The sequence below is a fragment of the Macaca fascicularis genome, chromosome 8, assembly GCF_037993035.2.
Source record: "Macaca fascicularis isolate 582-1 chromosome 8, T2T-MFA8v1.1".
Taxonomy (NCBI): domain Eukaryota; kingdom Metazoa; phylum Chordata; class Mammalia; order Primates; family Cercopithecidae; genus Macaca; species Macaca fascicularis.
The window spans coordinates 62,038,810-62,065,270 of NC_088382.1; the positions used below are offsets into that span (position 1 = coordinate 62,038,810).

The window sequence follows — 26,461 nt, forward strand, 5'->3', positions numbered from 1 at the left end:
AGTACAACTGACTTTCCTCTTTGGACCCAGACTTCCCTTCAGTCAATTTGGCTTCATTACATGTGTTAAATAGATTTTTTTTTTTAACCAGATCAAATGTAGGTGGAAACTTATTCTAGAGATGTATGAATCTGGGCAGAAACGGAAAAATTACATTAGGATGACTATTTGACATTAGATAGAAAGAACACATAAGCAGAAGGCGTGCTATCAAGAATTTATTATCATTTTTCTTTAATTCAAGTTTCTTTAATTTTAGCTTATATGAATCTAGAGATATACTCTGTATCCAAAGTAATTTTGGAATCAGGAGGGTGGGCCCTGTATCTTGCCACCTATTAGATCTGAATGAATTTGCTGCCACTCCTAGCAAAGGTCTTCCTTATGTCAAAGCATTCCCTGTTCTGGAGGTGAATGCCACATCAAAGGCAGGGACAGCTTGTCAACTGGCCAAAAGTCCTGTCCACTTTAAGGCAAGCAGACCAGCTGTCAGAACAGAAATGTCTCCGAATGACTGGCAGGCTCAAGTGCACTCTGGGGACCTCACCAGGGCTCGTTCTGGACAGTGGATTCCATGGGAAAGGGATACTAGTCTCTAGATAACAGCCTGAGAAAGATCACATCAAAACTCGTTATCAGTTTTTATTTCCTACCATACACCAAATGTACAGCACTGAACACAATTTTGTTGCTTTGATGTAAGAAATATTAAATGTTTGGAGAAACAGTATACAAACAAACTACCTCAAATAAAAAAATGCATACATCATTGCCTTTTTGTTGTTTACAAAAGACCAATTTACAGTATTGATCATTAACATAGTTGAAAAGAAAATAAATTCAGTGCACATTACAAAACACATCAAGTACAAAGTAGGCAAATAAATACAAACATACTTCACAAAACATCCTGCTCAAACTATGCCAACACAAATAAATTAACCTGAAGTCATAGTAAATCATAGTAATAAATATGTAGGTTGGTAAGAGATTTCTTTTAAATTAAATAAAATATATAACAAACTTGTTAAAATATTTAGCAAATTAAACGTTTGTCTTTGTAATAAGTGAACTCATTTGTATGCATCCATGAAGTACTGTATAGCAAAATGTTTGCGAGTACATAACTGTAATAGAAAATTTTGTTTGGTGTCCCATTTATAACAGACAGCACATATGGTAGCTCATTTTTTAAATTGATTTTTAAATAAACACCGTTTCTACCTAAGAACAGACAGTTCATCTTCACTAAACTAAGATTCAAGAGTTCAAATGAACTCCAAACCAAACATAAGCCTCACTTAATGCATAACAATGACCACAATTTCATGGGAGTGGAATTATTATTGAGTATTGTTTTTCATTTGTGCAGGTAACAGTAATAACAGTGGGATATATCAAGCCTGTGAATGCCATCACGTTCCATCTAAATATCCATGAGGTTAATAAAAAATAAACACTTTCGTTTATAGCACAGAAAATTAAGCCCACACTAAGTTCATGTGTACATTTACACAGAGGCACGTCTGCACATGAAATGTGTGTGCACACCAAAAAGGCAGTTTAGCTGGTTGTCTATACCTTTTCCTTAAAAAAAATAAATATAAAAAAACTTTTGAAACAATGCTTAACTACTTTACAATCCCTGAAATAGACATTGCCTTTACTATAGCAACTATGAAACTCTGACCCATTCAGAAATTCAAGATTGTGGGCTCAATTCAAAGTGTGGATGAGTGTGTGTGTGTGTGTGTGTGTGTGAGAGAATGCCTGTGTGTGTGAGTGTGTGTGTATATTTTGTAGTACTTGAAGGTCTATGGCAAGATTTCTATCAAATTGAATGTTGTCTTGTTTCCTATGGAGGGTGAGACCCAAGTTGCCAGTGTTTGAAGTAATCACTCAGATTGGAGTAACATTTCTTCATGTGTTACTATATTTTCCATTCCTTTCCAGTCAACCCAGTAAGATAAATGCTATTTCAGGGGATACGGTATCTACAAAATTTTTCATTTGGATGTGTTTGTATTTGCTAAGTACAAATATACACCAATATTGTCACTTGTATATTGTACCAACATATGGCAGGAAAGCCTGGCTGGTCACACCAAGTCTTATTTTTCATCTTGGGAAACGAGTTGCCAACGATCTGATATGACTTGAAAAACAAACAGACAAGTCTGCATCACTAAAAAAGCTTATGTTTCTTTAAAACATTTCAAATAAATAATTCATATTAACGAAAACCGTCCAGCCAAGTCGAATACTTTGCTGATTGCTATGTTTAATTATTGCTAACAAATTCTGAGCAGGCTGTTTTCCAGCATCCTGTGCTTTTGTGAGTGCGGATTACCCACTAGTGGGCGCCATTTGTCTTCTTATTCCTTCTGTGCAGCTCACCTTACCACAAACTCATTTATAAATACAAAAACCAGTGAAAGGTGGGGGAAGAAGTGTGCAATAAAAATCAAACTCAACTATAGTGCAGTCCTTAGACAAGGATTTCCTTCACCCTTTCCTGTTTCCTCATTAAAACCCAGCAAGAAAGATGACTTGAGAATAGCATTTCTATTTAAATCCTATTGGAAAATAAATTAATAACACACTTGTAAAAATATGGCAGACTTCAAAATGCAGTTAAAAGATAAAAAACTCTTCGATTAGTAATAAATAAATTATAAAAATGTCACATTTATTTTACATATACTTTACAAAAAAAGAGTACAATGAGGAAATAAAAGAAAATCATATGAAAATAAATAAGATCTAATAATTGACTGCATTGCTTTTAATCCAAGAAGTCTATCATAGTTTTTCTTTCCTTTTTATATCAGCTGGGGAAAATAAAATTAGTGCAATGTTGCAATTGTAAATGCAGTACGGCAACCTCCACGCCTTAGCAGTACACGAACCACTAACAGATCCATCTGGAGTTTGCTGCTGTTGGTAATTTCTGTTGCCCGGCAGTGCTGTGATCCTACACATGGATACCCTTCACTGCCTGTTTGATACTTTCCAGTAGAGCTTTGCATTCCGGGGAATAGTCCCGTTCCAGATTGCTGTACATGTCTGTGAGTGTATTTACATATGCTTCAAAATTCTGCTCACTGATAGGTCCCTAAATGGAGACAAAACACATTGACCCAATCACAGTGGTTCAGGCTGAGGGAAAAGAAGGACCCAGTGACATCGAAGATCAGTGATCCGGGAGTCAGGAGGGAAGGCAAGGGTGCATATGGCTGCTGGAGTTGCAGGAGATGGAGAGAGATGGAGTGTGTGTGGGATTCATCTGTTCACTCTTAATTCGGGAGACGAATGTGACTGACTTGTACAGTATTTGGGGTTGATTTGGAGCGCATAAAGTATATGTCTGGCTGTGGACTCAGACTCCACAGAACTTTTCTACTTCTCTTGGGAGGCAGTCTCAGCCTTGACTGCACATGCCTTGCACAACAGAGGCTCCTGTTTGTGGAAGGTGAATATTTGTGAGGCTGGGAAGGGTTGCTTGTACTAAGTGGTGCCTTTAACAGCACTGGGCAGAAACTTAAGGTATTTAAGATTTGAGCAAGTTACTCAGTAACAGTTGTGATGGAAAATTTTCCTCCTCCATCCTCAGACCCTTTGAACCTGTTTCTCTCCTGTGGCATCATCGTAATAACACTTTTTACATTTCTCAGTCTTTGCAGGCAGAATATCAATTTCACAAAGTTTAAATTTATTCATCCCCTATTCTTTTTTTCTTTTTTTTTTGTTTGAGACAGAGTCTCGCACTGTCGCCCAGGCTGGAGTGCAGTGGTGTGATCTCAGCTCACTGCAACCTCCGCCTCCCAGGTTCAAGCGATTCTCCTGCCTCAGCCTCCCAAGTAACTGGGATTACAGGTGTGCACCACCACACCTGGCTAATTTTTGTATTTTTAGTAGAGATGGGATTTCACCATGTTAGCCAGGCTGGTCTCAAATACTTGACCTTAGGTGATCCACCCGCCTCGGCCTCCCAAAGTGCTGAGATTACAAGCGTGAGCCACTGCACTTGGCCTCTCTGTTCTTTTTGTATGTGTTGGTCTCTCCTTTACCCAGTGTGATGCTTCAAGGAGAGCACAGGCTGGATATGTGTAAATTTCACACAAATGTGAAACGGAATGAATATCACAAGGGGAATGTTACTCAGTCATTTCTGTTGCCACCATTTTCCCTCCTTTTTAAAAACACATGGCATGAGACTTACTTTGCAAGGTGCTTGGAAGAAAGGACATTTAAATGACAAAGTATAGTGCTATTGTTGCTATTTAAGGAAATAAGCTTTCTAAATTTGAAGCTATTTGGTTGTGCTCTGCTCGGCGAAGTGCTGATCTAAATTATTAGTATTGTCCAATCGTGATTCTCTGTCCCCTTCACTTTCCTGCCTTTGCTGTGCCTTGTGTTTCTTGGACAGTCAGGGAATGGGATGGGGACCCAGGTAGCACAGTGGATAAAGGCCACTCTGCAGGGCCGGGCCCACTTACCTTGTGTTAGCTTTGGAAACTTGATCAAATTAAGTAAGCTCTCTGAGCCCTGATTTCAACTATGGAATGGGAATACTAATGCTCGCTCTTTGGTGCTTTTGTAACATTTTGTGTGATCAGCCCTAAAAATCACCACTGGAGTGCTCTGTGTGGTGAGTACACAAGGCACAAGTTAACTTGTGTAGTACCTATTTTTTATGGCAGCGGTGAAGAAGAAAATACTAAGGAATGCATATTCAAAGTATGATTTATGCAATGTTAATAAATAATATTACAATGATTTTGAATAATTATCTTAATCCTTACCATAGTGGCATCATTTATTTTGCTTTGTGTTCATTATTACATTATTGATTTTTGGCAGGTGGGAGTCAAGAAACATATTTGGAATTGTTTAAGATAAGAACTCCATGCTAAGAACTTGGGTAAAATTGAGGGGCTTAATGTTTCAACCAAAATCAATTATATTTCTTTATCACATTGTTGCTTCCATAAATAATTTCATATATAAAATTGGCATCTTTGGAAAAATTATTCTAAAAATTTAGGTTCTGAGGAGATTAAAAGCATTCAGCAATATAGACTCTCCTCCAAATATTTGTCTGTATTTAAGAATATGTAAAAGAGGCTAATTTTCTATGAATTCCAAATACAGTCATGCAATGTATAACAACATCTCAGTCAATGATAGACTGAATATATGATGGTAGTCCCATAAGATAACAACAGCATATTTTTATGGTTTAGATATGTTTTTCCATGTTTAGATACAGAAATACTAGTAATTGCCTAAAATATTCAGTACACTAACATGCTGCTCCGGTGGGTAACCTCAGAGCAGTAGGCTGTACCATATAGCCTGGGTGTGCAGTAAGTAAAGTAGGGTCTGTCATCTGGGTTTGCAGAAGTTCACTGTATGATGTTCACACAGTGCCAAAATTGCCTAAGGGACACATTTGTTAGAATGTGTGCCCATTATTAAGTGTTGGAGGTCTATAGTTGCATACCTGAAAGACATGCTTCGATTTTGAAAATGAGGATTCCTTGCTCATTTTTTTTTTTTTTTTTTTTTTGCTTTTTATTTTATATGAGGAGAACTGAAGTGGGTTCTTCATACTTCCATATGAAGAAAGCACCTAGTCCATTGGGAATTGAACATCTCTGATTACAGTTCTTGAATTGGGTGGATGATGCAAATAATGGTCTCAGATTTTATAAGACATGGAATCTTCTACTTGGAAATAACATTTTCACTGAGGGAGTTTTGCCCATTCAACTTTCACATGACATTATGAACCAAGCTTCAAAAAAATCCTTTGTTTTTAAATGACTTTGGCCTCTAAAAAAATTCTTGGCCTTAATATAATTTAAATAAATGTATCTACCACGTTCCCAGAGAGGGAGATTACTCCAAACCAGACTGTGATGAAGTGTGGTCACTCTGTGACTGCTCACAGGTCTCCTCAAAGCTCAGTCATGGCAACCCCGTCGGTAAATGCATGATGACACTGCAAATGCTTGTAATGGAACAGCGAGGATCTGGCCTTGAACTTACCATCTGTGGAAGCTGGATGTCAGCAAGGCTTGAAATGAGAGCTTGGCTCAGACCCGCCAGCTCTTTTAGCAGACTTTCATTGTTCTGTTCTATGAGTTTGTTCTCCTCCTCTATCGTCTTTAAGTTGCTCTCCATAGACGTGATCTACAACAGAAATAACTTGGGAATGTGAGTAGTGGAGTTTGGAAGGATCGCAAAAGTTTTCTCCCTGAAAGAAAACACACCAAGTGAATCTGAACACTAAGAGATGCATGCATGCAACTTCTCAGCATGAAGCTGCAGCTCCATTGGATTGTTTGAAGTGCTAGAATCACATCTCCAAATTTTCATCTTCAGCCCAGACTTCCTCAGGAATTGTGGAACTTCTCCACGTGGCTGTATGATGGATATCTCAAACTCAACATGCTTAAAGCAAACTTTGCTATTTTCCCCAAACCTGCTCCATCTGCTGTCTCCCTTTTCCAGCCAGCAGCAACTCAGCTTAAGTGCAGATCCCCCATGACTCTTTCTTTCATACCTCTCCTCCACTGGCGCCTCCTTCAAAATATCCAGGATGAGACCACTGTCCCCTCCACACTGCTGCCCCCTGGGCCAAGCCACCAGTGTGACTGTGCTGCCTTCTCGTGGGTGGCCCTGTGTCTGCCATTACCCCATCTAATCTATTCTCAGCCTTTCCTCAACACAGCCACCAAGATGAGCCTCTTAAAATGCAAGTCAGCATGTCAATCAGAGAGGATGATGTAACTCGTTGGGTCAAAACTGTGTTACAGTTCTGCATACATTCAGAATAAAAACCAAGGTCTTTGAAATGGACTAAGATGCCCCATGTGAGCTGCCCTGTTGCATCTGAGACTGTTCTCCTGTGACCTGCCCCACCCAGCTCACTCACCTGCGACCACATTTCTCTTTGTTATTTCTCAAATCCCCAGACCTTCTCATGATGAGTGCTTTTGTGCTTGCAGGGTTTCTTCTGTCTGAAACACTCTTTCTCCATACCTGTTTGGCCAACTCCCTCATTCCTCAAGTCTTTGCGGATGCCTTTCTTCTCCCTGGGGGCTGGTGGTCCCATTAAGTATTGAAATACAGGTACTCACCCAGCCCCCTGCCATTCTAGCATACAACATAATTGATCATTTATGACTTTTTTGTTTAGTGTCGCTTCCTCCTTCTAGACGATAAGTCTCAAGAGGGCAGAGACTTGTGTTCTTTGCTAATGGTTTTCTAGAGGAATTCCCATGATTTCTAGACAAAAGTGTCAATCTGTGGACCAGATGGCCATTAACTGATGATGGCAACAATGGTCACTCTGGGTAAGGAAACCAAAATTTCAGATGGATTAAAACCCTTTGTCTTAAGCTGTTGTGTGAGGACTTCCAAGAGATCCAGTAACTATGGTGGTATAAAAATCCCCTGCAGGGAAAGGGAGAAAGATACTCAGTCCTATTCTCTGTCTCATTCTTTTGCTGCTAACTTGTTGCAAGAGAGTTATGATTTGTGTTTTAAAAATCTTGAACTGAACTGTTAATTTCCATGGGATGAGGCAGACATTATAAAGAAGAATGCAGAATTGAGAAATTACTTGGGTTTTTAGGTAAAGAATTTGCTCAAGAAAATGTTCAGTAAGATCTGTTTCTAATAAATACTTACACATTCAGAGGTGTTCCAAAAACATTAAATGAAAAAGTTGCTATATTTTACTTGAATTTTGAATGAAACCAAGGATTCTTACCTTTTCATCACATTTTTTTTCTAATGCACTACGTACTCCACCAGACTGTTTGATTATAGGATAATCTGCCTTGTTTGCTTATGAAACCTTTGATGCTACCAGGACAAAAACAGGAGACAGCTTGCCCACAGCTACTGAATCAATGGTAACCTGGGGTAATCCAGCTATTCAGAATTTTACAATAATTATGGAATCTAGAAACACTCAGCATATTGACTCTAAGATATCATATATTTTCACACAAGCTTTAAAAAGTTCAGTGTTTTGTTTCCACCAAAGATTAAGGATCATGAATTACTTTTTTTTTTTTACCTGAGTCTGAAGTTTCATCATATCTGCTTCAATTTTAAGGTTGGATTCATTCAGTTCCTTTATTTCTTCATCCAAATGCCTAATTTCTTCATCACTCTCTATTCCTGTAAAGAGTAAGACTACCTTAGTTCGAACTGAAAACTGTTAACAATTGAATCATATGTTTAATTTGTGATTTGCTACTTGAAAATGAGACTTCCATTTGAAGTGTTTTTACCAAAACAATGCATATCCAGGATTCTGAAAAAGTGGATAAGAGAAATTGCAGATTTAATTTCTTGGTAAGAAAGAAAAGAGAGAGTAGAAAAGTGCCACCGTTACATGTAGCTCGGTTATGTCCCGGGGTGCTGCCAGGCGTGTTTGTATATGTGTCTTCAATTACATCTCACCGCACCCTACAGCGGGACTCGCTCCATTATACCCTCCTCACATATGAAGACACCAAGCCCAGAGAGGTTAAGTGAGGCCTCAGGAATCACTGATAGAAGTTAAATAACCTGCCCAAGTTCAAATTAAGAGGCAGAGCTGGGATTAAACCTCAAAGCCCTTGCATTCCCTTATTCAAAATGCTGCAAGGACAGTTTTATGCTGAGTAATTAAATATCTGTTTAGTTGAATTAGACCTTAGGAACCATGACTGGAGGCAGAGCTGCGGGGCTGCTGGCAGGTGAATTAGAGTCCAGAGACACATTGGCAGAGTCTTCCACATGGACATGGATGAGGAAAATGTAATTTAGGGGGAAGGACATCAGCTTGGGAGTTTGAATCCTGTTCTTGAACATGGGCAACTTACTTATCTTCTTTGTGCTTCAGTTTCTTCTTCTGTAAAATAGGCATGATATCTACACTGTGAGAATGAATGCAATAAAATGTAGAGCGCTAAACATACCACAGGCTCTCAATGAATGGTGGTTATTTCCCATGATTACTTTGTAGAAGGAGTATGACTACATTTGAAAGGTTTCAAGGACTGGGGAAGGTAGTTAATATTAAGGATGCGAGAAGCAGGATTGGAGGTAATTTTATCTCCTAGAAGAATGAGTCTGAACCAGAGTGACAATGAAGAAGGACACGTGAACTTCCACAGTGAGACTTCATAGGAGCAATTTCATGAGAGCAGGATAAAGGGTACTTGGCCTGACACTTGGTTTGAAAGAGATCTGGGCTCTTATACTTTGCTAGGGTGACTACTTTGGGAAATAATCCATTACCTCCTGAAGGTGGATGCTCACATTCTCTATGACCCTCCAATTTCTTCCTTAGGTACACACCCAAAACAAATCGTTGTACACAGGAAGCATGCATAAGGTGTACACAGCAGTATTGCTCGCCAAAAGCACAACTTGAAAGGAAGCCACATGCCCACCAAAAACAACACGGGTGACTCTTAGTAATTTAGTGGGAAGAGAAAAAAAGTAAGCCGAAAGTTACGTCACATACAGCATGATAAAACAGATGGCTATTCTGTGGGTACTTACTGCTTTATTAAAAGTAACTACTTGATAAAGTGAGCCATGCATGGACCAAAGAAGAGAGTGTGTCATAAGATTGATATAATTCTGGGCTCTAAGATTTAATGAAAAAAGGAAAACAAACCAACATATAAGACTTAGGTATCTTAGTAGCTAGACCGGTCTGAATATGAGTCAACAGTATGACATGGCTACTAAGAAAACAACCAACAGTTACCCAGGACCATACTCATGGAACTACAGTATCTGGGACTCAGGATTCATTCTGCACTGTCCGGCTGTGTCTGGAGAATTGCACTGCATCTTGGAGCACCATATTTTACTGGTTGGTGCACTGGTGCAGGAATCTCCTCTCAGACAATTGATGGGTAAGAGCTGGGGAAGAAAGGACTGAAATATCTGGATTCTCAATGAAACAGGTATTTGGAGTGCTATCAGCACTTGAAACTTTTCTGATTTGAGCAATTGAAAACTTCTATTGCTATAAATTTCTTTGACATATTGTTTTTCTTTTCTGCCTTTTTACAGTAGAATTCCACCTCAGAGAATGCTATTTTCTTACATAATATCTGGTGAGGCAGACAAAAACCAAGGAGATGCTTGTAAAACATGAAGTGCTCTGAAGGAAGCACAGAGGCTGCGGGGGTCCCTTCACTGGAGAAGATGCACTCCTTTCAAGGCTTTCAAGATCAGAAGGAGGCAGGCCTGTGAAAAACCAGCCAGGAGTTGAGCATCCAAGAGGAGGGAGGAAGTCCAGAGTCCAGATGGGAAGGGAGTGGGTGCCCCACGGACAGCAAGACAGTAAATGGTGGGAGCAGGCCATGGGGACATCCTGGGAGCTTAGGTTTATTCCAAGTGCAACAGGAGCCAGGGAAGACTTTTAGGTAGGGGATCCGGGATGATGTAGTTGACTTTTCACAAATGTAATTTGGAGTTTTGAGTAGAGGATAGATTGGAGAAGAGACAGAGCAGAAGCCTGAAGACCCATGGGGAGATGATTGCTGGAGTCCTGGCTGGGTGTAGGGAAGTGAGGCCAAGAGAAGGAGGCAGACTCAGGACCTAATCTGTAGGCAGAATATGCAGGACTTGTGAGGGCTGGAGGTAGGGGGCGAGAGAAGAGAGGAATCGACCCCGACTGCTTGCTTCTGCCAGAGTAGGTGGGCAACTGTAGAGCTGTCTCTGTGATGAGGCAGACTGGGGGGCTGAAACTTGCAGTAGGATAAATAAAAGTTCAATTTTGGCCAAGTTATGGGTGCTTGTGAGAAGACCGTTTAAGTGACAGCCTGGGTTCTTGGTTCTGGGACTATATTAGGATTATGTTTCCCTGAGAGCCAACATTCCTGAAGACACCCCAGACTCATAATCAAAATGGGGCCATTTGGAAGATGCCTGGAGCTTGTGAGGGAAGATCATAAGATGAGATCTCAAAAAAGAAACAGTGTCATGGGATCTAATACGTAACAGGCTCCCCATACATGCTCATAGAATTAATCAATGAAGGAATTAATGTTTTTATTATAATTTCTGGGATCTGGGGAGCTATTTTAGCCACAGGATAAATGCAACCAATTTCTTTGTAATGTTTCCTGTTAACATATCACTTTATCTGTTTCCACTGAGTCACTTATCCGTCAAACTTCTCTCTATGCACATAGTCTTTAAAAACCTTTGGATTTCACTCTGCACTTCTGAATATTAACTCATATGATCCTCATTTAAAAACCATGAGATAGAAACATTTATTACCTCAAAGTATGCATGGGAAACCAAGGTACAAAGTAAGTGGTACAGCAGGGATTCAAACATAAGCTCTCTGGTTCCAGAATATGTTCTTTTAACCATGAAAATGCTATCTTTATTCATAGATGTTTCATCTGTTTTGGAAGTATCAGTAAAATGTGTGCCCTGATGTTTACAGATATACTTCTAGTAGGGTGTTGGACTAGCTAGGTATGGCTGATGATCAAGGAAACCATATAAACTATCCACTAAATTATTATTATTATTATTATTATTATTATTATTGAGACAGAGTCTCACTCTGTCACCAGGCTGGAGTGCAGTAGCATGATCTTGGCTCACTGCAACCTCTGCCTCCCAGGTTCAAGCAATTCTCCTGCCTCAGCCTCCTGAGTAGCTGGAACTACAGGCATGCGCCACCATGCCCAGTTGATGTTTTTATTTTTAGTAAAGACAGAGTTTCATCACGTTGGCCAGGATGTTCTCCATCTCTTGACCTTGTGATTCACCCACCTTGCCTCCCAAAGTGCTGGGATTACAGGCGTGAGCCACTGCGCCTAGCCTCTGCTAAATATTTTACTTACTCTTCAGCGACTTTGATTCTTTATATAATTCATCTATGTAAAAGCAAGAGATTATGCTTTCTTTTCATTTAATAATTCTAATGTTTAGTTGGTACTAATCTGTGCCTAATTTGCATATTTGGGGATTATGTCATATATTATATTTTCTTTATATTCTGTATAATTATGCAAGTTATGTATATACCTGTATAGAGCAGGTATTCTCAACTTATAAGAGGCTTTAAGTCCTATAGTTACGTTTTTTCATATTATACAAATGAAGCAATTCTATCATATTTCAAACAAATTCTATTATATTTCTTGAGTGAACTTTTATTTATTTTTTATTTTTTATTTTTTGAGATGGAGTCTCACTCTGTTGCCCAAGCTGGAATGCAGTGGTTCGATCTCGGCTCACTGCAACCTCTGCCCTCTGACTTCAAGCGATTCTCCCACCTCATCCTCCTGAGTAGCTGGGATTACAGGCGCCTGCCACAGCGCCCGGCTAATTTGTTTGTTTGTTTGTTTGTTTTGTTGTTGTTGTTGTTTTTGTATTTTTAGTAGAGACGGGGTTTTACCATCTTGTCCAGGCTGGTTTTGAACTCCTAACCTTGTGATCCACCCTCCTCAGCCTCCCAAAGTTCTGGGATTACAGGTGTGAGCCACCGCGCCCGGCTGAACTTTGATTTTTAAATTGTGTTTACACCACAAAATTGTACTTTTTTTTTATTTATGGGAAAATGAAGTAATGTAAATTTGGCTATTTAGTTACTAAAGGAGTGAAGAGAGTTAATATCCAGAAAGAAATGATATATAACAATGTTTAGGACACACTATTTTGTCACATGAGAAGAGCTAGAAGGAGCTCCTAAGTGCAAGACCATATACATAGACCAATTATCACAACTTCTGCTTGTTTCTACAAAGCACAGAAGGACTGGCATTCTTTCTTATACAGATGGCCTAATTTTATTATCAAGGACTAATAAAGGTCTTTAAAAATTAACGTGGCAATTTAATTATGGCAAGGATGGAGAACTAAGGATCAATTATTCTAAAATTAATGTACACATTTTTTGATATAGACCCTCCATGTTTAAACTGGCTTGTGCATAATATTCCCCTAAAATATTATCTAATTCAACTAATTGCATGAATGATTTGTACCTAGTTTAAATTAATATAGCGTGCTAAAGTTAAAGCCATATGCACTTTATATTTCATTGCAATTTGATTTGATATTTTTAATGTCTGAAGGTGTGTTCGTTTACATCTACTTTAAAGATCATCCAGAGAACAGTCATTGTGGCCTCACTTTAAGGTAAGGGATCATGAGACACAGTATTGTTAGAGAAGACCCCCAAATCACTTTAGGTCCTTCTTGACCTTCAACGAACCACTGACCTGAATTCAGGTGGGCTTTTTCTCCTGCAAAGTCATGGTAAGTTCTTAAGCTTTACAGAGCATCAGCCTCTACTTTCTCAGATTGTAAAACGTGTACTTTTCCAGTTAGTTACCTGTCCACATAGAATGACTGCACCCTGACACTTGTCAATGGGTTCAATCCAGCTCGCTGCTGCTCTATATTCTTTGAAAGCTCAGCTGAAGATGCTAGACGTATAGGGACCCTTTGAAGTGTATGTGCTCAGCCCTGCTGCTCCTGGGTCTCTGTGCAAGTCTGTTGTGGGTTCCGACAGACCACCTGCTGCTGGCTCCCTGCAAAGCTCCATCACAATTTGATGTAATGACGCCAGAGGACTGTTTTGTTTTTATCTTTGTTAGGAGTGGCCTTGTAATTTATATTCTGTTGGATGGATGGTATTGGTGTTCTCCTAATGAGAACTCATAGGAAATATTTTCTTCATGCACTGGGTTCCAGAAGGAGTTTTGCTCTGAATTTACTTACTGCCACGTGATCCACATGGCGATTATAGCTTTCTTCTGTTGTTGGTTTCTAAAAGGCAAGGTCAAATTTGCGATCCTTATTTACCCAGCGAGAAATGACTCTTCACACACGTCTTAGTGTCCTCAGGCTTGCTCCGTCTTGCATTCTTATCTTCAACTTTCCTTTATCTCATTTTTGAATTAATTTTTTGTTTTGTTTTGTTTTGAGACTGAGTCTCACTCTGTTGCCCAGGCTGGAGTGCAGTGGTGCTTTCTTGATTCACTGCAACCTCTGCCTCCAGCGTTCAAGCAATTTCCTGCCTCAGCCTCCCGAGTAGCTGGGACTACAGGTGCGTGCCGCCACACCCGGATAATATTTTTTTGTATTTTTAGTAGAGATAGGGTTTCCCCATGTTGGCTAGTATGGTCTTGATCTCCTGACCTTGTGATCGGCCCACCTCGGCCTCCCAAAGTGCTGGGATTACAGGCGTGAGCCACTGCACCTGGGCGAGTTAAATTTTTAACCAGCATTTAAAAAAAAGTTCATGTAGCTTTGCAGTCCTTATCCTTTAAATACTATTTGAAATGGGACGATAAATAAAGACACACTAAATTGTCCCAATGTCACTGCATATGTACTTAGAGGTATTTAGGGAATGGGGAGTATTTCCAAGGAGGAGTCAGAACATCTAGGGAAAAGCTCTTTTACTGAGCCTGTGAATGTTGGAAAGACGGGAGGAGGCAGCCGGGGCTTTATTCCTCCTCTGCGTGTACACTCCTCTCCTTCGGCGCTTAGCGGTGAGGACCCACGGAGAGAGAGCACCCCCGCCAAGGACCGCTTTAAATAAAGCAGATGAAGGCCTCGGAGGGAAACAGTAGGAAGCTCGAGTGCTTTCCCCCCCTTGGATACCACATATCTTCTTTTTAAAAATCACACACACAAGTTAAAAAGATTGAGCTTCAGGGAAAGTAACAACAGTGAAAGTCCCCAGCTCAATTCCAGTCATGTGCCAAAGATGCCATCAAATAAAGTCTCCAGAGCAAAATAATTGCTCTGCCATTGTTTCTCAAACACTTTGGAATGGTCTTTGATGGAAAACAACACAGGCCCCAGATAATGCTGATTAGAAATCTCAAGAAATGCATTCAAGAATCAAAGGAAAATTGGAGGATCCAAACAGAGAACTCAGAAACTGTATCTCTGAACTCGGAAAGCAGATTGACACTAAGGAAATATCTAGGGAAATGTAGACTTAGGTAAAGATCTGGATGCTAAATCCAAACCTTCCAGAATCTCTATAAAAATATCATGTTGAGCACAGAAGAACACAATTGAAGGATTCAAATACAGATGCTAGAAATTGCTTCCTGAATTTTTATAGCGGATTTATACCAGAAAAATGTGCACATACACACACACATGTACACACAAACACACATGAGAGAACACACACATGTGAGAGAGACTGAAGGACACAACTTCCACTAGTGTATCTTTGTTGCTGTTGTTTTGTTTAGAGATAGGTTCTCTTGCTGTCGCCCAGGCTGGAGTACAGTGGCACTATCATATCTTACTACATCAGCCTCGATCCTGGGCTCCTGGTCTCTACAATCCTCCCATCTCAGCTTCCAGAGTAACTGTGACTACAGGTGTGCACCACCACACTGGGCTAATTTTTTTTTTTTTTTTTTTTTTTTAAGAGATGCGGTCTGGCTGTGTTGCCCAGGCTGGTCACAAACACCTGACCTCAAGCAATCCTCTATACTTGGCCTCCCAAAGTGCTAGGATTATGGGCATAAACCAGCATGCCCTGCCAACCACCAGTGTATCTTAACCCATCATACCCCACTGCTTGACTTTCTCTGTTAGAGATCACTCCTTACTTAAAAATAACCCATCATACCCCACTGCCTGACTTTCTCTGTTGGAGATCACTCCTTATTTAAAAATAAGGAAGACACCAAAAAATTGTTTTTAAACAAAGTTATAATTTTAGTTCAAATCTGAGGAAACCTTTCTTCTTGTACATTAAAATTACACTTCCCACCTAGTGAATACTTTGACACACGAAACCCTTTAGGGAGCCAGGGTCTACACCCTGGAGGAGGTGGTGACAGCCAGCCCTGCGCTCTTACCCCCGGTTGCTTTGAGCTTGATGGTCATGAGTTCTTCAGAAACCTTGCCCTTTTTGATAGCTTGTGCATTGAGAGGACATCCAGATAAGCTGTGAAAATAGAAATTGTACTAATGTATGAGATGTATATTATTTCTTATAAACATTAAGATGTTTTATTCACAACCTACTATTTGTGTTTTTGCTGCCGATTAATTACATTATAACCCATAGTCTCTTTGTAGAGAGTAATGAATACACACCCACTAAAGCAAAGGCAAAATGCCCTCAAATAATGTAAAATGTTTTGCTTTCTTTCCTTAAATCAAGATACAAATAGTTACTGCTGATACACAATTATTATTTAATTTATTTTGTTAAATTGCTATTCATCTGCATTTAAGTAAGTTCTTTTGTTTAGTCGTGGTTACTTTATTTTCTGTAAATGTGAAATTGTACATATATATTATGAATAAGAATTGTTCCCAATTAGTCAAAATTCCATGAGTAATAAAGCAGAATCTAGTTCTTCCTGCCTTTATATAAAGTGTTCCTTGATCTTTATAGAATTACTCAATACAAGCCAAAATAAAGCCCTATCCCACACCCCCATGGCAAATTCAGTTTGGTTATGGGAACGTTTTTTAATATTTTTCTTTAATTTTTACAACATTTTTCATTTAAAAAAAAATCTGTACCCTGGAAGGAGAATAAGAGGAGCTGCCACAAGTGTATTCAGATGCAATCACTGCAGAGGCAGTCTATTACATTGCAGTGGTGTTTATAACCCTTTCCATTTAGTAGTGGCACTCTTCAGCAGGGTTTCTTTCCCTTAATGTCATCTGTTTTATTTAAATTGCACCAGCATGATAAATGACAACATTGAAGAAAACTTGTTTTTCATCATTTATGATCAGATAATTTTGTTGTTCTATCCAGCCATTAATTCCTTTGCAATCTTGCTGCGTTTCCGTAGAAACAATTTTTAGATCAAAATAGTGATGATCATGATCAGTCATTTAAAGTCTTTTTTTCTGCAGAAAGTTAGTCACAACTCATCTATAAAGCAATCATTTCACCCTGAAGCTTGGGACATTTGGCAGAGTGAAAGAAAATATTTCTGAAGCAAAGCCCTTAATAAATGTGTGCTTAATTACTGTATTTTTTTCAAGAATACTAATTATTCTACACTGAGTCTATGAAATATAAAAAATAATAGACATATGCTATTACATATATAGAAAAGGGTATGTAGTTTGCCTAATTTGATAAGCTATACATTTTTCTACACAGAAAAAGAAAATAAAGAAAAGCACAAACTCAACTTGGAAACTGTGTCTTCTATTTTCAGAAGCTTCTCACTGTCAATTGTGGCCTATAAAAGTTTCATTATCTGATTTATAGGGAGTTTGCACGTCTGTCTTGTTTTATGTCACATATTGTATTCTGAGAAAATAATCATGAATATTTATTTGGCAAACTGGATATTCAAAGGTGACCTTTAGTAAGTCCATTTGTAACATAATGGATATTAATATCTCATTAGAACTTCTCTGATCCTCACCCTTAAAGGATCTACTCTGTTCAGACAACACGCCGGAAAACTTTCAGGGTGACACAGTGTTGTGGAAAAGTTAATGAAGCCTCCATCAATAATTACATGACTTAGAAGCAAAGAACATAGTTATGAAAGAGAGGCTTTGCTTCCAAAATGCCACTTGATTTTGTACCTTCCAATGTAGAGTTTTCATATCTTCCAGAATATAAAATGAATCTTAAAAAAAAAAAAAAAGGGCAGGAAAAGCATTTTAAAAGTTCTTTTTCCTTTTGAAGGCAGATGTTAAGAGGCTGAGGTATTTGGCTCCATATTGGAAAGGCAGAAAAAAAAAAATGTGCTTTCTATGGTTTTGACCAAAATTACCATTCTATTACGACATAGTGAGGGATTTTTTATTTTTTATTTTTTTTTGAGGTAGAGTCTCACTAAGTCACCCACACTGAAGTGCACTGGTACAATTTGGCTCACTACAACCTCCACCTCCTGGGCTCAAGCAATTCTCCTGCCTCAGCCTCCTGACTAGCTGGAATCGTAAGTGCGCACCACACCTGGCTAATTTTTATATTTTTAGTAGAGACAGGGTCTCACCATATTGGCCAGGTTGGACTTGAACTCCTGACCTCAAGTGATCTGCCCGCCTTGGCCTCCCAAAGTGCTGGGATTACAGGCGTGAGCCACGGTGCCCAGCTGCAATTTTAAATTATATCTTCCTCTGCCTTCTTAAAGCAAAATAGCAGGTGATACAATGTATGTTGTGAACATAATTGCTTACAATATATTACTAAGCTTCAATAAAATCACAAAGATATGGCATAGCACTAAATGAGTTCTATCAGTCACAGGACTTCTGATTTTAAAGCTACAAATATCCATAATTGTGTGTGTGTGTGTGAGTGTGTGTGTGTGTTTTAACATATCAGTTATCTTCTCAGATTGCTATTTTTTTCAAAGGAAATATTTTGTCATATAGAGATTTAAAGCAAGGTTTGAAGGTAGTTATTATATAAATATAATATGGATATAGTGTGGGGGTCAAATTGTTCTTAACCATCCTACAAAGTGTGTTTTGTAATTATTCCCATTTTGGTTGAGAAAATGTCTATGCACTGGTGCCTGTGACACCTCAGCTTGGTGCCTGGCCCATGGTGAGGACCCATCATCAAACCTTAGGGGAAGCAGGATGACACTGGCTCTAGCATGCCAACCTGTATTCAAAGCAATTCCATAACTTTCCTGTGCTTGTTTCGTCTTCTATCAACTGAGGATAGTTATAATACCTGTAGTTCACAGGGTTTTGTAAAGGTTTAAAGGAATAAACCATGCAAGCTACTTATAACAGCGCTGTCTATGGGCGAGAACCCCAAATACGTGTCAGCTATTTTTAGATAACAAGTGATGGGAAAGAATACGAAGAACCTCAGAGATTTCAGAACCAAATTTGTAACATATAAAAGTCAGTTGTGAGTTATATTCCAAGTCATATAAGTCATCCTGCATATATACACATAGGCTTAATATTATCTTCACAAACAGGAAAGGCGATCATCTGTGTTGAACCCCTACTGTGTGCCAGGCATAAGCCAGGCGTTTTGCGATATTATTCCATTAAATTCTACAGATAGGCCTGGCACAGTGGCTCATGCCTGTAATCCCAGCACTTTGGGAGGCCGAGGTGGGCGGATCATTTGAGTTCAGGAGTTTGAGACCAGCCTGACCAACATGGTGAAACTCAGTCTCTACTAAAAATACAAAAAATTAACTGGGTATGGTGGTCCCAGCTACTTGGGAGGCTGAGGCAGGAGAATTGCTTGAACCTGGGAGGCGGAAGTTGCAGTGAGCTGAGATAGCACCCCTGCACTCCAGCCTGGGTGAGAGTGAGACTCCATCTCCAAATAAATAAATAAATAAAATAAAATATACGCACAGAAAAGAGACAGTTTTCCACCTTAAAGAGAATACCCCACATTAAATACAGTTTCTTAAATATTTGAAATCACAAGAGAAATTCAATTCCATTAAATTCTACACATAGAAAAGAAAGAGTATTCCACCTTAAAGAGAATACCCCAAATTAAATCCAATTTCTTAAATATTTTAAATTGCAAGAGAACTTTTGAGTCAAGAATGCTGAAATCTGAATTACCTTTGTCTACATTCTTCACTGCTTTCCATGTCCTAGAAAATAAAACCTTGGAGGCTGAGTGCGGTGGCTCATGCCTGTAATCCCAACACTTTGGGAGGCCAAGGTGGGCAGATCACCTGAGGTCAGGAGTTCGAGACCACCCTGGCCTACATGGCAAAACCCCGCCTCTACTAAAAATAAAATATTAGCCTGGTGTGGTGGCGTGCACCTGTAGTCCCAGCCACTCAGAAGGCTGAGGCAGAAGAATCATTGAACTGGGGAGGCAGAGGTTGCAGTGAGCCGAGATTGAGCCACTGCACTCCAGCATGGGTGACAGAGTGAGATTCTGTTTCAAAAAAAAAAAAAAAAAGAAAATGAAAAAAGAAAGAAAGAAAGAAAATAGTACCTTGGCGTTAATATTGCAGCCTATATTTTTGAAATCAGAATTTTCTTTCTCTCATTACGAAATACAGAATATGTAAACAGCTACCTATGATGTGTATTTGCAATTTAAAGGATATTCTTTTTTAGAAATGGGGTCTTGTTCTATCACCAGGCTTGAGTGCAGGGGAGCAATCATAGCTCACTGCAGCCTCAAACTCCCAGGCTCAAGCAATCGTCCTGCCTCAGCCTCCTGAGTAGCTGGAACCACAAGCATGTACCACCACCAATAAGCACTACTTATTTCCCCACTCCACTGTTAGTGGGCACCAAGGTTGTTCCCAGCGTGGAGTTGGTAGAGCAACGCTGCTCACGTGTGGTCAGACAGATCTCCGGGTTCTCATAGGCAGAGATCCTCTGGGCATAAGTCTGGCCGTGTGCTGGGGCAAGTGCATAGTTCAGTTTTCAACTTGACTCTTTAAAGACAATTTGCTTCTTAAAGTGGCACTACCAGTTGCTCTGCCACCTACAGAGTGTGGGAGTATCTGTTGCTCCACATCCTCACCAAGCCTTGGCATCATCATTTAAAACTTCTTCACTATTTTTAAAGATAACTTCATTATTGCTAACTGAGGGATGTGCTCACCACAGTACAGCATTAATATTTCATTAGCAGGATCAATATGGATATTACTGAGGTCATTACAAGGAAGTCAAGCTACTGTATAGTAAATGTGCCATTAGGCACACTTGATTTGTGAGTGAAGTTCCTGAATATAAAATAGTAATTCAAACTCAGAATAAAATAAAGTGTGCTATTGTGGACATAGGTCTACATTTGAAAACCATCAAAAAATAAACCACTTGAAAAAGTCAAGTTTTCTCCATAAACAGGTTTTACTGAATATTTAAATACCTTCAAACGAGCAATTCCTGGAAGGCTTTATTTTCTGATATCATCCATATAAATCTTTAGAACTGAGCAAAATCTCAAAAAGCCCCAATTTTGCTCAATGTTTACACTGCTCATATACAAAACATCAATGGTTTCCTAAAGCTTCATTGGATTTTAAACCAGCATCATGTACAGTGACCCAAAAGATGAGACAAGACCCCACTGATGGCAGAAGTATGTAGGGAAGCTTCTAATCTTTTCCTTTAGGTGGAATGTGAACCAAAAAGCTGGACAAAGATCCCTATTGCCCAACAAAGGGCTTGGTTGAATGCGTGACCCTCGGTGGTAAAGGAATGCAGTCACTGGGAACTATAAAAGGGTTTCCAGATCTCCTGTATCCTGCTGCTCACTTTGCAGTCACTGTGTCATTTTCTTTCTGGCTGCTGCGGATGAGTCACACCCTCCCAGTAGCAAAGTAACTACAATTTTGGCCCCAAATTGAGCCAGTCCATAAGACAGAGGGAATTCTATAAATATGTAAAGTGAAAGTTTGCAATTACATAACATAATAGAAGAGATATCACCACTTGGAACTGAAGTAAACCATTAAATGACTGAACCGTTAAGAAATAGCAGCCTAAGCAATATTTTAGAATACAAATAAAACCAACTCTACATTTTCTAGAGCACTTGAAAACTGTGTAGTAATTTTAAGAAATAGAGAAAATAACATTTTTCATTCTTCATGCTCATCCAATATCTATACAACAAAACTTCATGTTATGATATCTCAACTGTTACAGTGAACAACCTTTAGGGGGTTGTTCACAACCCTCTCCCCAAGGCAGCCTAGGTGACAACCGATCACAACACTACAACAAAAAGACAGAAAACTCATGTTACCTTCGGTGGGTGACAAAAACATTATTTACATGGCCCAGCCCATTGCAGCCTGGCAAGGGACAATGTGGTAGCTCTTGCTTGTTCAGTTTCCAGGAGAGGGAGGCTCCATTGAGAGGATTCTCCTTCTGTCTCTTGGCAGCCAGAGGACAACCAGAAGCTGTGCGGTGTGACGTGTATTTACCTGATATGTGACCTTGGCCATCACACCCTATCACAGGACATCTAGAGAGAAAGCAGAGACATTACCAGCCGGGAAGAAGGCAGTGATAGTCCTATGCTCTCCAGAGAACAAGCCATGCAATTATAGAGTTTTAATAAAAGATGCCAACATAACTAGCAAAACAGCATTGCATAAGCAGGCTCTGAGCTACGCGATTTTCATGTATTATCTCACTTAATATTCACTACAATCTACTGGGTAGAGAGTATTATTATCCCATTTTGCAGATGAGGAATAACGAGGCTTAGAGAGCTCAGGTAACTTGCCGCCCATTTTATAAGAAGTGGAGCCAAGTTCATGCCCACACTTTTTAGGTCTAGAGCCAATCACATAAGGACTATGTTATGTTGCTTCCAAGGACCAAAGGTATAACACGTTAACTGCCTTGACAGATGCTACATAGCACATTACTCATAGAATTGGAATTTGGGTTTCTAAATGTTTAAATATTGCATTTAGAACTGTTGTTGAGAAAACAACTTAAATTTCTACGTGTATATCTGCATATATCATCCATGACCTTCCTTAGAGGAAGGAATTCAATTTAGATATAATTTCTCCTTAAGCAAAATTAAAGTTTCAGGGGAAAATGCTGCCATATTTATTACTGTATAGCACTTCCACAATACTACTTTCCTTTAAAACAATTGAGAAACGTGTGAAACTGTTATTGTTTAAAAAAATCTTCTGCATTATCAAAGAGCTGTGGAAATGTAGCTATAAATTGGAAACTTTTCTCAAACCACCAAATAGTTTGACTCATACTTATATTTAATAGGGTGCACCTTCCCTGAAACTCAATCTATGTTCAATTGCATCCCAACCAAGGTCCCTCCCATTTTGCCAACAAGAGACAGCTGACCCCCGTGTCTCAACTGTTGCACTTACTTCAGTTCAGGGTCTTCTTTTTCTTCCTTGGTAGGGGTCATTTTGACACCACCTTTCCTTGCACGAGGGCATCCGGACAAGCTGAAATAGGGACCCGACAAAGAACAAAACAAAATTATGTGATCTCTCTGACTGCTGCCGACAAGTTCATTTCCACATCTCAGAAATAGGATTAATCCTACCTTCTGTGGGAAGCATAATTTCCAGTCACGTGCCCCGAGCCATCGCAGCCTGGGGTTGGACACCTGGAAGGCACAGGAAGAGAGCATGGGCCGAGAAGTTGTAGTGGAGGGAGCGGGGGTCACACCCCAATTATTTAGGTTCTTTGGTAATCACATTAATGTTCCAAGTCTCTGCAGTTCACATGGAGGTAGGCAGAGTCACACAGCCAAACATAACTAAAAACAATGAGCTGCTTTTTGTGTGAGACTGTTTTTGCTTAAATGTAATTATGTTTTGGTTAATAATCAATTTAAATATTTTTTAGAATATATGACTACTGAGCGACAATGGATTAATTGTTATTTATTGTACTTTTTTTTTTTAAACCTCATGTAGAAGGGACTTGAAAATCAGTCCACAACTTATTGCTGGACTTCTGTCTACGTCATGCAAAGCTCTTACCTTTTATGTAAAAAGAAAACTTTTCCAAATTATTATTATTATTATTGAGATGGAGTCTTGCTCTGTGGCCAGGCTACAGTGCAATGCTGTGATCTTCACTCACCGCAACCTCCAACTCCCAGGTTCAAGTGATTCTCCTGCCTCAGCCTCCCAAGTAGCTGGGATTACAGGCACACGCCACCACACCCAGCTAATTTTTGTATTTTTAGTAGAGACAGGGTTTCACCATGTTGGCTAGGCTGATTTCAAACTCCTGACCTCAGGCGATCTGCCCATGTCGACCTCCCAAAGTGCTGGGATTACAGGCATGAACCACTATGCCTGGCCTCCAAATGATTTTTATGAATAATTTATTTTCTCTGATATGCTGTGCCACTATGATAATCCATTGATTTCAGATGAACAACAGTGATACTTGTGAACTGCAGAGACTTGGAACATTTATGGGATTACCAAAGAAACTCAATAATTTGCACCTGGTCTGTCCTGCCTCATGGCCCAAGTTAAACAGTCTTTGGGGAAAATCCATCAATAACTACATCAACAATCAACCATTAAATCTGGAATGAGAAAAGTGAAAAACGACAGGGAATCCAATTTCTACTAGGAATGCTGGTTAGGAATAGGTTTCAAAATATTCTTAAATATAAAAGTTTACGTAGACTTTCACCTTTTTGCTGTCTTTTTTAGAAAATCCCAAATGCAAACAAAAACTAGAGGCCATCACAAAATGTTTGCTTTTCTGAATGCACACTGTGGTTCAGATCAAAAGTTCCATTTGAGAAAAACGATAATCCAAAGAAAAATGTGTTTACTATCCCTTTTCTTCAATTCAATTCCCCTGAACTTTCACAGAATGCATTTATATTCAAGTCTGAGTCAGAAAACAGGGAATAAATGCCTTTTTTTTTTTTTCAAATGTAATATAAAATGAGCACGCATCTCTTGCGGCTAACCAGAGCAACCTACATTGAGTCTTTTATTAACCATTTAAAGACATAATATGTATCCTCCATAATAAGAAAGTTTTACATGCTGGTCTTTCTCTATTAACATGTTTTAGTAAAAAAGTGGTTTTATAGCACATTGATATGGAAATATCTGTGTTGAATAACAGCTTTTGGGCATTCTCCATGAATATCTAAACAAGAAGTCAATAAAATGTCTCTTGGATTTTTCTTGCATGGAAGAGATTTTCTTGTATGGAAAAAACATATCTATGGAAAAAAACCAAAGACATTACTTATTGGAGAGCTGCATAAAATATTAAGTAATGAGTATTGCTATAGGATGTCTAAATTTACATATTTTCAGTGTATTACCCACATTTTTCTAGAAGTTAGTTTTAGAGAAAATATTTAAGAGACCCAATAGCTATAATTAAGATGTGGCAATGTAGAAATGTAGAGCTGATTCGGTAAGATGTTTTGGTACATCTCACTCTTCAGTCTGTTAATTCTTAGTTTCTACTTACTACTTATATTTTAGTCTAGAAAACTGCAAGTCAATAAAATGACTTCTAAAATCCACACTGACAAAGTAAATTGTACTTTACACCGAAAATGAGAAAAGTGGTCAGGCACGGTGGCTCACGTAATCTCAGCAGTTTGGGAGGCTGAGGCAGGCAGATCACCTGGGGTCAAGAGTTCGAGGCCAGCCTGGCCAACATGGTGAAACCCTGTCTCTACTAAAGATACAAAAAGTACTCGGGTGTGGTGGTTGCATGCCTGTCATCCCAGCTACTCAGGAGGCTGAGACAGACAATCTCTTGAACCTGGGAGGCAGAGGTTGCAGTGAGCCGAAGACTGTGCCATTGCACTCCTGCCTGGGTACCTGGGCAACAAGACCAAAACTCCATCTCCAAAAAAAAAAAAAAGACCAAAACTCCATCTCCAAAAAAAAAACAAGACCAAAACTCCATCTCCAAAAAAAAAAAAAAGACCAAAACTCCATCTCCAAAAAAAAAACAAGACCAAAACTCCATCTCCAAAAAAAAAAAAAAAAAGAAAGAAAAAAGAAAGAAAATGAGAAAAGTATATTTCATAGTTTCTTTTACTATTTTTGGTACTAAGATTCCAAATTTTCAAGTCTGTCCATTATCACACCTTCTTTCATAAACTTAGTTTTAAAAATTTTTAGATAAAAATATTTTAAACAACTTGAAAAAGTGAAAGACTAACAAAACACTAAGAAAATATAATACTATTTTATATATTATAATATAATATAATATGATGTATTCTAATATAATATAACACATGAAATGTTACATGTGTTTTAGACACCAAACGCTGATGCTGCTACCTACATATATTGTTTTACCAGTAGATATAACAACACTCACTTTTTCTAACACTTTATTATTTGTAAAAAAAATTAATTAGTTTTGTTTAATCCTATTTCTTTATCTTTTAAAATTTATGCCCTATCATATTTCTAAGGAGGTAAAAGGTTGATTATAAATGTTTATTGTTCTATATGTAATATAATAAGATATGAAAATAAACAAATGTATTAAAAGAAGATGAGCAGGAAAAATGAAATCACTAAGTAAAAGTTAATATATATGTGACTTTGAGATCTTGTAGATGAGGCAGGAATGAGCCCAAACTGTTTTTGGCACCCAAAGTGAAAGGCAGTTGTATGAATCAAAATATTCAGCAGGTTAAGAATTATGCAATTTCCTTAACATTAAATGGCAGGTATGCTTTATGACACCTTCACAGGTCTGATTTAATACATAGATTCTGAAATTTACAGAAAAAAGTATTGTGTTTATTACATCACTCTTTTAAAAAATATTATACAATACAAAGCTCCCAAAGCAAGCAAATTAACTAAATTAAATTACAGTGATTTTGTTTCAGTCATCCCAGCGCTTTAGTGAGAAAGTGCCTTTGCTGTGATCTCAGCAGGCAGGACGTACTGCTTGTTGCTGATCACTTGGGCAATGAATGGGCATTGAACGAGAGGGTCCTACCGTATGGATGAAGGGCAAGCCG

General features: G+C 38.8%; 1 protein-coding gene across 9 annotated transcripts in view; it reads right to left on the reverse strand.

The window, feature by feature from the left end:
• Positions 1-629: 629 nt before the first annotated feature.
• Positions 630-26,461, reverse strand: part of ST18 (ST18 C2H2C-type zinc finger transcription factor) — a 146,204-nt gene continuing 120,372 nt past the window's right edge. For all 9 annotated transcript variants that reach the window (XM_073998811.1, XM_045398240.3, XM_005563304.5 and 6 more), the window contains 7 exons: positions 23,018-23,080; positions 22,836-22,916; positions 21,728-21,949; positions 15,891-15,979; positions 8,096-8,199; positions 6,055-6,198; positions 630-3,115 (listed from right to left, as the gene is read on the reverse strand). In XM_073998811.1, the coding sequence (XP_073854912.1) occupies positions 2,975-3,115; positions 6,055-6,198; positions 8,096-8,199; positions 15,891-15,979; positions 21,728-21,949; positions 22,836-22,916; positions 23,018-23,080 (844 nt within the window). In that variant the 3' untranslated portion in view covers positions 630-2,974. The remainder of the gene's footprint in view (positions 3,116-6,054; positions 6,199-8,095; positions 8,200-15,890; positions 15,980-21,727; positions 21,950-22,835; positions 22,917-23,017; positions 23,081-26,461) is intronic.